The following is a 14,218-nucleotide window of genomic DNA, read 5'->3' on the forward strand; positions in this document are numbered from 1 at the left end:
TCACAGGTGCGGGCCTCCTCCCTCCTCCGTTGTCGTTGAACTGAGGGTGGTTGCGCTGCAGGAACTTATTTCTGAATATCGAAGGCGAGTGACGTCATCAGATCGTTTCGCCATGATTGATTTATTCATGACGTCATCAACAATCTGTGCAGCAGTTTGCTGAATACTCCTGTCCGCCATATTGTCCGAATCTGACCCTTTATCCGTATATTGGGGTGACGAGACCGTTTTGCTGGATTCGTCAATTTCAATGTTTATTAAATTTGATGTCGTCACAGTATGAGAGGTTGCGTCAACTTGTGACGGCACAGATTCGCGTGATGACGCGATTGAAAAATACGAACTGCTGAACTCAGGAAGTGTCGCCAATGGTGCAGATATGAATGTTTTTATTGTAATATCTGTCAAAAAGAAATTTATACTGTAAGTGCATATAATTCAACAAGAAAAAAGTAGCGAATTTCATAATGTTTATATACCAAGAAGTATTAACTTTTTTATGGGCTTGAATATATAATCCCGATCACCATACGAATTCAGTTTTATCTTGACATACAATCATTGTGTTTGCGGGTGCGGAGAAGCAACATTTATTTTTGAAAAAGCAGTCTGCGGTGGTCTTGAGGTCCTATAAACCTCACTTCACAAAGAACACAGATCAAAAATATAAGCTTGAATAAATTACGCATACGTAAATAAAGAATGTGGTATTGGAAAATGTTGTTATTGGCCAAGACGGTTGTTCAATGTTTACGAAATAAAAGTTATTCAAACTATGTCATTTTTAATAAATATAAATCACATACCTATATCATTATCGGGTTTGTAAATTATTTTATTCCCTCCCACCACTACAACGTGTGGATTTGGTGCTTTCTGATTGGTGGAATTGTCTTTTAATGGCGTGTGATTGGTAGATTGATTTCCTTGACAAGATGCGTAGGTGGGAAGTTCGTGTTCGGTTGTAACTTTGTAGTTATCTGTCACGTGATCAACTTCAACATGATCTGATTTTTTATATTTTTTCACTTTTGCATATGGACTGCCATCTAGCGGTCCTCGGCAATGAGTAAAATCTGAAGTATATAATAAATAATAGTTATACAAACACAAAACTATAAAAATAAAATTCTTAAAAAAACATACAACTTTAAAATATATATCAAAACTAAGTAGATACCATAAATTAAATTTTCACCTGAATACCCAGATTGTCATTAACAACAAAACACAATCTTTCAATCTCAAATCAGATTAGTATTGCAACTAACCGCACAGTTGTTTCTAGAACCCAATTTCCATGCCATCGTAATAGATAAAAAACAGGAATTTGATGAGGCGTATCACACATTAATTACAACTACTGAAGAGACCACAACAACAAATGCGTAAAAGTCTAATGACTAAACATTACAGTTTGGTATAGTCCCTTCAATTTTTTAAACTTAGGCATGGATATTGATGCTGAGATTAATAACCTATAGAGATAAGTTTTCTATGAACAACTAGTCATCACGTCGCAAATACTATTTATAGTGTCTTTAAAATCACCCTAACATTTCTAAATTCCTTCGCCCAAATGAGCAACGTTCTGACTGAATGCTGAAATATTTCATTCTAGCCGTGAGGCAACTTTCACTTCAGCACTTATCAACCAGAATAATAAACAGCGATAAAATCTAACAAGCAATGCGCTGAAATATTACTGCCCAATAAAAATACCGAGCATTGTGAATAGCGCTTACGTCGACGCTATGAACGCCTAATGTTCTTTTGTTGCATTTGTCTACTTCTAGAAGATAGTTTAACATCAACACCATACAATATACGTATACAATAATGAACATGATTAGGAACGACAGGAACTGTCATAAACAGAATGACAGAATGAAATATTGAAGGTGGACTATTAGGTATGCGAAACAAACAAAAAAACGCAAGAAAATTTTTGGGGAGGTGGGTCCGTGGCTGAATCGCTTCAGTCGTGATATTAAGTATGCTATTTACTGTAATTCCTCATATCTATACGTACGATACAAATGAAGTTTCTGGCGGTAACTGAACCCGATTCAATTAAAATTAAACAAATCTCGATATGTTAATAGCGAACGGAAATTGAGTAGGCAAAAAATTTAAGTCTGTGAGGATGAATTTTGGCAGCCTATTCGAATTTTCGTTTGTTCCTTTCTCCTAAAACAATTTGTTGCATAAATTGATACAATTACATGACGCGAATGCCAACAAAGAAAAATAATTTTGGATCTATAGAAGACATTAATTTTACTTTATATAATGGCGAAAGAAGGAAAAGGCGCGAAAATATTGCACTTTGGGAAACCCAGTAAAATCAATACTGAAATTTGTAACGACACGTCGAGACCATACGAATGTTACATGATCTAACTTTGTCACAACTTCTCCCCTTCTAAGCCCATTAACACTAGTTGAGCAACCTGATCTATACTCTTTAGCTTATGCCTCAAATCTATAATTCGTAACCGCTCAAATCAAAAACAACACTGAACAATTCTATGAGTAGACGATGGGTTTACATAAGCTCAATGACCATCAATAGAACAAAAATGTTGTGAAAACGATCGACTTGATTGTTTCTATTTTTGCGTCAAAATCATCCATCACAAACACAATAGCTAACACATTGTTGCGTCATAACGAAAACACACTCAAGAGATCATTGATACATTAACGCATTGACAGCCAATCACTACTGTGACTAAACCGTGTCAATCGTCTTTTACGCATTTTTGGGTTTGGCCCGAAAATTTAATGTGAGTTTTTAGGGGTTATCTTCTCCGAAAAAAGGCTGTAGATAAGAAGTTACCGACATATGAAACGCTATGTTCTGAATGGCTGGGAATCGCCATGGTCTGAGCTAAGTTTTATACTCGGGGGTTTGATTATATTTACTTTGTTCTATATTCAGCCAGTATTATGATTCAAGACTCGTGATGCATCTGGAATAGCATCTTCATCTATAACGGATATGTAATAAATGATATGGAATAAATCGGAAATCTTCAAAAATATATTTCTATGAGAAACCCTCGAAAGTATCAAGCTCGTTCTACCACTGAGATGCTTACCAATGGTATTTAAGTTAGCAATCAAATAAACAGATGTATCTTAAACAGTAAGTTTTCTACGTGAAACAGTTTAACTGATAGGAAATGATATGGGGTCTATACGTAAGTAATCTAGAAGCGATCTTAGTATTTACACGTTTGTACATATTATAAAAATAACTATAACTCAAACCATAAACCACGAATTAGGTGCCAACAAGGGGTTAATATCGGTATGGGTGCTTAAGTTGAAGTGTCTTCAAAAGCTTTTGGATATGTTCACTTCAAGAGCAGTTTGTTGGAACATAAAGAAAACAAACAAAAAGAGGGGTGCCTGCATTTATTAATCAAGTAACGTGGTTCGATATGTACAATTTTTGAATATTCATTTTTTACAATAGTTTCTGTCCAAAATAATATGATAAACAACGAAGGTATATTGCACAATGCTTTACAACTAAATATTCATGGAATACCGAGAAATAGATACAAATGATAATATCAAGTCATCATTAATATCATAAGGTTTTACGCACAGATGGTCAACTCTGTCAGCATCACGTGTTAGAGATATAAAAAAACTAAGATTCGACATAGCGAGCCAATAATAACCTCCACCGTCTTACAAACAATCGTAACAAATTGCGTGAATTGGTTAACGTTGAGTGTTGAAACTCTGTAAAATATTAAGTTCTTGTTCTTCTAAATACACTACAGGCTCAATATTAGTCAATTTACAGTACCAACTATACTTAGATATAATATAAGCGTTATAAAGACCAATCAAAGGCGTATGTTTTCATACAATCATTGTAGGAATCTAAATGAATATTTACGGAGTAATTGAGCTGGTAAGTGAATATCTCTATACCACATTGTGGCTGACTACTAATCCGCGAATCAGTTCAAGTTGCTCGACAAAGCCACCACGACCTGTCAGAAAATATGATTGAAAGGTTTTCTTGCTCCGATGCCTTGTGTGCACTCATACAACTAACAAATTAATACTTTTCTGTGTTAATCTTTATTCAGTACCATCACAATTAATTCTATTTTGTACTTTTCGTTCAGCAGGACAAATATTTATGGAAACTCACAAAATACATTCGTCAGCAACCAAATATTGAATCATTGTTAAATCATATATATTTATACTAGCATTATAACTAACAGATTCTACATAGAGAGAGTTCAGATAAAACAAAAACGGAGAACTCCATTACGATTTTGCTGCAATAACAGAAAGAAACTGCAAGAAAGTAAAGATGCATCAAATACAAGCCAAGAATAAAATATATAAATTGAATTCGATCGCTGAGACCGTAGCCAAACTTGAAACGAATGCATCATTTGATAGTATTAGATTCTGAATAGGAAATTTATCTCAAACAAAGGTATAATAATATGCATTCATTCAATAAATCCTGTTAACACCGTATACTTATATTCACGGAACTAATACTTGAAACACTAATTACATAGCAAAAGTATTGTCCATAGAAAGCGCGAAAAATACCACACAATTAGAGCTTTCACTAGTCGACGCCTAAAACTAATCCAGCGTACTTAGACGGTTAGTTGAGGCATAAAATGCCTTATCTTTTGTAGGCATACCTTTCTTGCATTATGTGATCATTCATGCGATTCTTGGGCAGATTACAGGACGAGAGAGTAAAATAAATCAAGCGCAAGGAGAGATTTTGCATGCTTCATTGCATTTATATTGTTACGTCATACCCAATGGAATGTGCCCGAGATGCTATCACCTACTAAGAGTGTGACGTCAGTCAATTTTGTAGCAAAGTTTAAGCAAACTTATTGATAAAAGATAAGAACACAACACGAAGCATCGTAAACAAGCGAGAGGCCGAAGCCCTCGAGGGTATAGGCACGTGTATGAGCATTTGGCTAAATAATGCGTGGCTGACTTCTAATAGAGTATGGGTAAACACAAATTTTGGTATGCACAATAAATCATGAATTCCAAACCCAAAAGAAATGAGAATATATTAGCATAGCATATTCTATTTTAAATCATAGTTCGTAATTTGTGACATGAAACATATCAATAGTGCCCATGTCTGACGTTAGATATTCCATGCTGCTTTAATATTCTGTTTTCGGTAAATACCCTAAAAACCAATTTGAAATATCACTTATCGAAACTGTGGCTAATGCTTGGTGATAGATATTCTATACTTTTATATTGTTGTGAAATGGCCATTTGGCTCTCTTTCTATTTCATAAACTGCAATATTTGAATACTTTGACCGTATAAACCTACAGCAATTATGCTCAGGCACATTCAGGTTATTCCAAAGAACGAGAGTACAAAGACCCGAGAAACCAGCGGAAATACAACATATGTCGACGGAAATGTTAGGCTGACGTTTTACATTAATACCAAATTTAACATGTTGTTTCAAACAAAAAGCAGTAACCATACGAAAATTTACCTGACCCAAAAAAACAATCTAATTAAAAGTATTTCCAAGAGAAAGTAAATCAGCTACCAAACCTCACTTTGAAAAATGAAGTATATTTGCAACGTTTTTGTATTTGCCAGTTTTTTTCTTTTCCATATAAAGACTAAACTGAAAATATACATATAAAAATAAAAAACACTTGCACTGCATTCTGAATGATATTACTAATATCTTGAAAATAAAAAATAATCCACTATTCCGAAATATCGACATGAAGAGCAACACACTATCTCACCGAATACATATATATACAGTATATCTTACCGCATGAATTTATATCATGACATATAATAATGTAGCCATAAACGCGTTGACAATTTAAAAACAAGCATTAGCAGTTGCAATTAAATTATATTGTCCCAGTGGGATGCAGGTCATGAAGGTTCTCTTTATCAATAAAAGTAATTTGTATTTGTATTCTTAATGAGAATTCAACTTTAATGGTCGGAGTAGAAGAAAATGTATCTTTCAGAAGCCAGCACTCATTTGACCTAACAATTCATAACCTCCACAGTACTTAGGCCTAACGTTTCACTCCGTATTTTTGCGAGTTAAAAAATATAGGAATATCAAGTCCAAAGATTCCCAGGTATCAGATAAAATTATTCATATGAAATAAAATTCAGGAAGGAAGTGAATTTTTAAACAAAAATTAAAAGAAATTACTATCTAGCGACAACAGCGCAACAACATTTCATAAAACAATTCTTTGAGGCACATAGTGTCCAAAACGGCACCACTACGCGGATGTCGGCTAAAGGGGGAATGTAATTGGGTTTACCAGGATATGTCCCCTTGCTATAAGTACAGATACAATTTTTTTGCATATTAAAATTAATTCAACTATTCTATTTTTCTCTCATAATATTCGATGAAAGCATGCATTGGAGTGCGTTTCATTATTCGCCATAAACAGTCAAAAAGTGTGACAATAAATGAAAGAGAAACAAGAGAAAACCCAGTGCAATACGGAGTATATTCCATGACATTAAGGTTCTCATACTTAAAATGGCAAAAGTTGAAATTATGCACATATAATATACATGAGAAAGCTCAAATTTTCAGCTACATTAAACATATACTGTAAATGGAATAAACATGACACCATTTCGTCTTCTATATTATCTTGTTCCTTTTTGTAATCAAACTTTCGAAATTTGAACAATTTACGACGTAATTTAACGTGCTCACTCACGACATCTCGCGAACCATAAAGTTCTTGTTATTCAATAATAAGATGCATTTCACAATAATTGAAATATAGCTTTCATCGCCATGAAAATAGTCCTGAAGACATACCTTGGTCCTGGCTGATGACAAATGGTGTCTCATTATCAGCTTCAAATTGTGACGTCACTGCTGGAATTTGGTCAGCCATTTCTTACGTCACAGTTTATTCCGCAAAATATTCGGCTTGCGCGTAGATAGGTTTATAGCATACATATATATATATATATAGGCTATGTATAATTCAGAAGGCTTTAAAAAATACAGATTTTTATTTTAAAAATCGGTCATACAGTAATATTTGGTAAACACAATTTATACTCTTATAATCATAGGTGAATACTGGAGTATTTCAGAACTCTATCATCGAGGATTGGAGTAGAATGTACATTAAACATGAAGCCATAAACAAGATTGCTATATACCAAATAGACTTCTCTATTCGTTGAATATAATAACTCCCGATCGACTAAATATGATATACATACATAGTTCCACATCTTTTCCTAACGCGAAAATTGAGGCAATAAAAGTTAGACATTTAATGATTCAATCACAAGGTGGGTAGCATTTCAAAATTAGTTTATCAAATATTTTTGTAGAACGTATATGATCCATAAATGACGTAATGTTGTGATTTATGCTGAATAGAATCATTGTTGTGATCAAAATGTTACATCTGTATAAACTAATTACATTAAATTCTCCCAACAGACAAATATAACACACTTGGGACTATAAAGTAGGACACGCAGCTGTATCAGTTTATGCTTAGACTAAAATGAAATTCGAGATCCATCAAAAATTCCCTCGACTTCTGACTACTTCTCAATCTACTTCTACTACTAAATCTTGTGTAATAAAGTAGTGACCATAAAACTGATTAGGAGAATTGGTAGCCACTCCCAAAGAGCAACCATTGCCCACGATTAGTGCAGGATTCTTGGTGATAATGTAAAATACTGCAGTGAAAATTGTGGCCATAAGTCGGGCCTGCGATCCATTGAAATTTTTCGAGTTATCGGTAAAGACATGTCATAGATTAAAAAGCGGATGGAATTAAAATCCTGCGTCAAGTCCTTGGGGCGTTGTTCACTATAATAAACTCGAATGTATCCTCAGACATAAACCAACTCTTTACTTTATACTAAAACAAACCCTGAAATAAATATTGTTTCAGACTTTACACACTTTCAAACTATGAATTGTGCTGCATTTGATCTATATGACAGTCGTGCTAGTTACCAGTAATATCTTAACCTTCTTAAAATCCAACGCCAAAACTAATTTCCCTGCCATACTTATTAGTTCTCAATGACAATGTATGTTATATATGACACGACCCACCTACGACCTGAAAATATAAGATACTACAATAACGATAAACTGTGCCTACTCCTCGTTGTAAATAATGAGTAAATCAGTAACCACAATGGAATATTGGCGGATACAAAACTCCACAATTATCAGTCTATGAACTATTATTTTTCAAAAATTAAGGGGCGTATCATCACACCTCAATGGGCGCTTCGTTATTAATTTTAATATTGTACTAGGAATGTTTTATTATCGTATTTAACGCTTTATTGGAATTATTGATTATAAAATTCTGGTGAATGATAACGGAGTTGATAACAGCGTGCTACTAAAGCTAGCTTCTGCACAAAGAGCTACAGTTGAAATCCGATACTATTCTTGCTGATGATTGTAATTTAACGCCAGATGAAAGACGTTCTGGGTAGAGATCTCCTCGGGCGACGGGTAACCCTCGAATAAGACCCCAAACCGAGCCCGTGAGACATCGATATATAATATAGAGATCCGATTATGCGAAAAAATGATTGGAACGCTCAGTCCGTAAACTCCATTGCAGTCGATTACACAAATTACTCATAAATTCATAAATAGTATCCAGCGAACCAATGACAATAAATACAATGGTGAATAAGAGTACATGCTCATAAATTGTATGGTATATCATTGTTAATACGCGGCGTGTCATATTTCATATTAATAAACACAACGGTTGTTCTGCATATTACTATTCAAGGGGCGTCTACTTCTAATTGAATAGTTGATGGCTTCATTATGATATTTCAAAACGTAGTAAGTACTCTAGTGTGAGCAACAGACTTTTCGTTTGTATTTTCAACGACGAAGTCCTTACATTTTTAATTAATACGAAACGCCTGGACCAACCAATTACAAATTAAATAGCTCTGCCCTCATAACTATATCAATGTTCTGCAACCACGAGTGTGAATAAAAACTTCTAAACCCCAAACACATGTTTCACTTTTGAAAGAAAATTCAAAGTTTAAAAATTAAGTTAATTATTGACCCTGCTAGCATGTACCTAACTGACAAAAAACTGGTGACTGGTGGATACAAATTATTTGGAAGAGTACAAGTCCCAATCAAGAAGTAACGCAATGGTACATATTTCAATAATGCGTGGCGTACGCTTATTCAAGTTCAAAAAGTTCTATTCTCAATTTTTGAAAGTTATATATTCCTAAAGAAATTTTCATTTTAATCCTGAGTCCTCTCTTACAATTGATCATGCCATATAGAATATTGTATTGTAAAAAGTTATTTTTTTATGACAATTCTATTTCGAGTATTATCCTTTCGAGGAAACATTCCATTTTCCATGTTTTTGTCCAAATTCTGTACACACCCCTATCGTCGCTGTTATTACTATTTTTGTTTTTCTGTTCGACGTCCAAGTTAAGCTCAATTCCCCAGACGATCGAAGCTTATTAAATATTCTGGTTTGTGTTTTTGTCGCAGGAAAGACATGAAAGAAAAAACAACGTCATTTTACTGCACAATCAATAAAGAATGCGGCATATATCTCTGAATAACAAAATATTTTGGAAAATTCATACGGCACCTTGTGGTATAAATTAAAAAGGGGATGGCTGTAAAATTTTTCGCATGTGCAGGCATTAAAAACCAACAAAGCGTAGTCGGGGAAATAAACAACAATTTTGTTTGGAATCAAATTTTGTTCTGATATATTGAGTCTAATTCTCCGCATGGGTGATTACATTACTGGCTTGCATTTTCAAAAGGCCAGGAGTGAACAATCAGCTCACCTTCAAACCCAAGTGTAACTAACAATCAATTATGTTTGTGATAAATATTTTGCAGTTTATTGTTATGCTGAATCCGAATGGCATAATAAACAAAGGTGATATAAGACCCAGAACTCCTAACTGAGATATACTTTCGTAATTGTGTCCATATTAGTTGTATGATACGTTAGGTCGAAATCCGTTTGTTTGTTCTGCTTGCCAGGGAGCGTTTCCTATTAAGTGAGCAATTAAATGAATGTGTTTTGTTCCGGTAGTACACAAATAGAGTTAAAAATGATAATTAAACCTTGTCGTTATTCTAAGCTATCATATAACTATGCTCGTTGTTCACAATTTAATATTTCATTGTCTTTATATTTTTATTCTGAGCACCAAATAAAAACGATATATCACTCAACTGAATAAAAACTATTTCTGGTTTCCTGAGATACCTTCACAATCGCCAACAACAAATGAGAAAAGTTTTAGCATATTTTCGAAAATACAGACGTATCCAAACTTATACTTTTTTTTTTATATTTATACCATTTTTTTTCTTTTTTCTTCGAATTAATCTTACACTTTCTCGGAATGCCTGACATTGTGTATTCAAATCTATATACAGCAATCCGAAAGTTTGAAAATCGACAATACACGAAAATATGTCGATTATGTTTGGAATAATTTTTTCCAATGAGATCAATCACCCAATCAAGTCAAAATGGGAGAAATTCGATATCTGCCAGACATAGGAAATAGATGATTATGGAGATTTGAATAAGTAAATTTGAATTTATTTTTGCCAATCGTCGACTATAATAGGAAGACTATACATCCACCGAGTGTTCGATATTGCTACTTGATGTTCGTTTTGCCATTACCGTTCAATAAGCGAACCGACCCCGTACATTTGTTTCAATATGCGTAACCTATCAAATATGACACATTGGTTGAGTCGCCATATTAAGTTGTATACAAAGAATATGGGCAGGTTATGTTAAATATTGAAGTTCTGTAAAAGTACGGTATATTTTGCTTATTTTTGTTTAAGAAGATTCTATGGATCATTCTGTAAGCCGTGAACTCAACGTCTCTATCTGTCATAGATTGCTAATTAAGATAAACCTAACCAATTCCAAAAACTCTGTCAGACATTGGCATATTTACAGTACACAGAAAACTTGTCTGCCCAAACAAAACATAAAAATTAACATCGTTTACATATTTTTGGTCTACATAAGTATACTGAGCAACACAAATTAGTGAATTTTAAAAATAACTGAACAACAATATGATTGAACAAAAAAAAGTCGCAGAATGAATGCTCTTTTAGTTAATGCTGCAATCTATCGAATCAAATTTTTTGACTAAATGATCGTGAGCTTGCTTTGATTAGATCATTCATAAATAAAATATGAATCCTACATAAATCATGATATTCAATAATTCGATTAAGCCATCCTAAAAAGCATAAAACTGATTTACTAAATTCCCCGTATGTATAATTAAATAAAGCCCGAATGCTCAAAGTCCTATAAAAAGTGATTTATTTGATATGATATATTTGCTTTTACGCTGGAAAGCGAAACAGGCTCAACAATATTCGAATCGCAGGATAAGGCTATCAGCCCCGACATGGCTCTTGAGGTACATGCGCATATTTCAATAATGAAAAGAGCAAAAATATTCGCATGCTTGATTTTATTATCAGAGCAATACAACAGCGGTCTCAGTAATATCCTACATTAATTTGGATATTGGGTTTGATACACACACATTCAATGGGGGTTTTCAAACAGTTAATCTGATTTATTTTGTGATACCAGAATATTTGGAATTTTTTAAAGTCCGTGTAGCATCGCGTGCCAACAGGCTGTCATACAATTGTCCCGTAATTCCAAACATTGTCAAACTTTATTCACTTCAAAATACCCATCCGTATTCTTTCATTGATTGGCCAATTCAGATCGCACAAGAGACAGCTCAATAATATTAGTCTTAAGATGGGACGCGTTAGATTGGGGTATATTTTATTTGAAAATCAGCAGAACAGGACACTGACCACCCATGTATTAGGTTTCACTTTCGAATGTTTATCCCGCGTTAACAAGCTGTTGTCGTCTTCAATTACATCGGTTATTATTCGTCAACAATCGACCAGATTATTTGCGGATAATTACTTCAACAGATTATTTGTTTGTGATCCGAAAAGCCTTTTGTAATTGATAAAGGGTTACAAACAATAAAAGACGAAACTATGTTTCATAAAGCGACAACTAATTCAAAAACATATAAACTATAGTCGGAATGATTAACCTAATCGTTGTTAACTCTGTTGGGTATTCGATTGCGCTTATCCAAAAGTCATGAAATTTTCTTGTTAGAAAACAATGTTATTGCGTGTTGGAAACTTCTTATTATCGTTTCGGTTTGGCCACGTTATTGGTTCAACATGCCAACACATGATATATTGTCCTCGCTATGAAGTCCTAAGATCATTTTTAATTTATCATTGCAAAGAACGCAACATATCCCCCGTAATATTATCAATTTTCTAACAAATCCCAGAATTATATCTTTTGTCATAGAATACCTCCTCATAACGGGTAGAATCATTTGAACACCCAACGCGTAATATCATAGTTCTGGTGCACAAAACTACGCCAGTTATAAGCATCATTGATAATAATATACCCCAAACTGTGCCTCTATCTCAAATACTATCCAACACCAGAAATGTACCGAATACATACGAAGTGTACTAAATACTAATGTACCGAAAGTTCACTTTGACAAAATCACCTCAAATCAAATAAAATTTATGACAACTTAATATGTATTCACCGTCGAATCAACAACTCCGCCCACATTTACCACCCCGTAACCTACACATTTCGTGCCCTAAGTCCCGTATTACGCATACCAGACCACGTTTACTGAATTAAGTTATCTCAAACGACCGCAACAACGAACCGACCTCCACTAAAAGAACCACTTATCAAACACCGACCGCTCTCTTATGTTGACTTAATACACATAGAGGGTTTCCAGTTACCATATTTGTATTAACCCGTTTGGGTCCCCACACTTCCGGTAGCATTAAAACGAATATACTGAAACATGGGGGAATTAATAAATTATATCAGGGAGTTTATACATTTCAACTGAATATTTGAATTCATGATGAATTAGAAGAATATCGTATTTAGGCTTACCTAAGTATAATTTTAAGGTATACTCAATTTGCCATTCATAACTTAATACAAAATAATTAAATACAGTATGATAAGCTCGAAAAGTGGATAAACTACAAATTTCACTCTTCACTCTCCGTCTGTATTAACTCTACTTGTGATATAAATTAGCCACAAACAGTACGGTTTTCTAAATTATAATTTATCCCACAATAATGGTCCAACACTAACATTCACATTTCAAAACCGCAATAATGAGATATTATAAGCATGTGAACTACACAACACTGGTTGTCTTATGTAATGAATGAGTTGACTATACATGACAAGTATGTGTTAACCGCGGATATGGATTCGATATTTCGGCTTCTGATTGAAGCAAAGGGTTAAACTATATTGTCACGAATTTAATGAATAAACATAATGACTGACTAGCATAGTACACCTGTGTCCTCTGTCATATAACTGGCAAACTATTTGTTTGATATTTTCAGCCATTACATCTGCTTACGTCCATATACTATATTGAAAATTTATTAGCGTCCACAGTTTAAGTTTATGAATGGAAATGAGATTTTATCATCCCTGAGAAAGTCACCATTTTATCGAAAAACAATTTCTACAATTTTTCCGAAAAACAATCAAATTTCACTGACAAATATTTTTGAACAAAAGAACCATTAAAAAAGATTTCTTGAGAAAATAGAAGTTATAAAAAGATGTATTATCCGTATTCAGAGGTTTATTTCCATACCAAAGAAAATACAAAATATAAAGAAGTGTAAAGAAGAGTACAAGTTACTCGCATGTGGTATTTAATTTACTGTGTACCTCAAAATAACAATAACAGTTGGACCGAAACACGAAAGTTCCAAGAAAATGAAGAAAACATCTCCAACTTTTTATTAAAATACAATGATGTTTATGACGTCAGAATTCGGTTCAAAAATCTGCTCGGAAATCAGTTTTGTAATTTTTCCAATTCAATTTGCTTGCAAAAATTACAACATTTGCCCTTCTGTCCTTAGGCCTGCTAGTTATTGAACATCAATGGCATTGCTTTGTATTTTTAATATTCTCCAAGACAGGGGTGTGGAACATTTTTGCCAGTGAGCCATATAACCAATTTCAGACATCTAGCAGGGTCA

At 33.8% G+C, this 14,218-nt stretch overlaps 1 protein-coding gene across 6 annotated transcripts in view; it reads right to left on the reverse strand.

Annotated features, from left to right (window-relative positions):
• Positions 1-14,218, reverse strand: part of LOC120329690 (uncharacterized) — a 90,043-nt gene that overhangs the window by 75,049 nt on the left and 776 nt on the right. For 3 of the 6 annotated variants that reach the window (XM_039396435.2, XM_039396439.2, XM_039396436.2), the window contains exons 1-3: positions 6,869-6,992; positions 807-1,076; positions 5-401 (exon numbers count right to left, since the gene is read on the reverse strand). In XM_039396435.2, coding sequence (XP_039252369.2) covers positions 5-401; positions 807-1,076; positions 6,869-6,947 — 746 coding nt within the window. In that variant the 5' untranslated portion in view covers positions 6,948-6,992. Of the gene's footprint in view, positions 1-4; positions 402-806; positions 1,077-6,868; positions 6,995-14,218 lie in introns of those variants that run through there. The other 3 variants (XM_039396438.2, XM_039396434.2, XM_039396440.2) reach the window with 3 other exon arrangements.

The sequence above is a fragment of the Styela clava genome, chromosome 12, assembly GCF_964204865.1.
Source record: "Styela clava chromosome 12, kaStyClav1.hap1.2, whole genome shotgun sequence".
Classification (NCBI taxonomy): Eukaryota; Metazoa; Chordata; class Ascidiacea; order Stolidobranchia; family Styelidae; genus Styela; species Styela clava.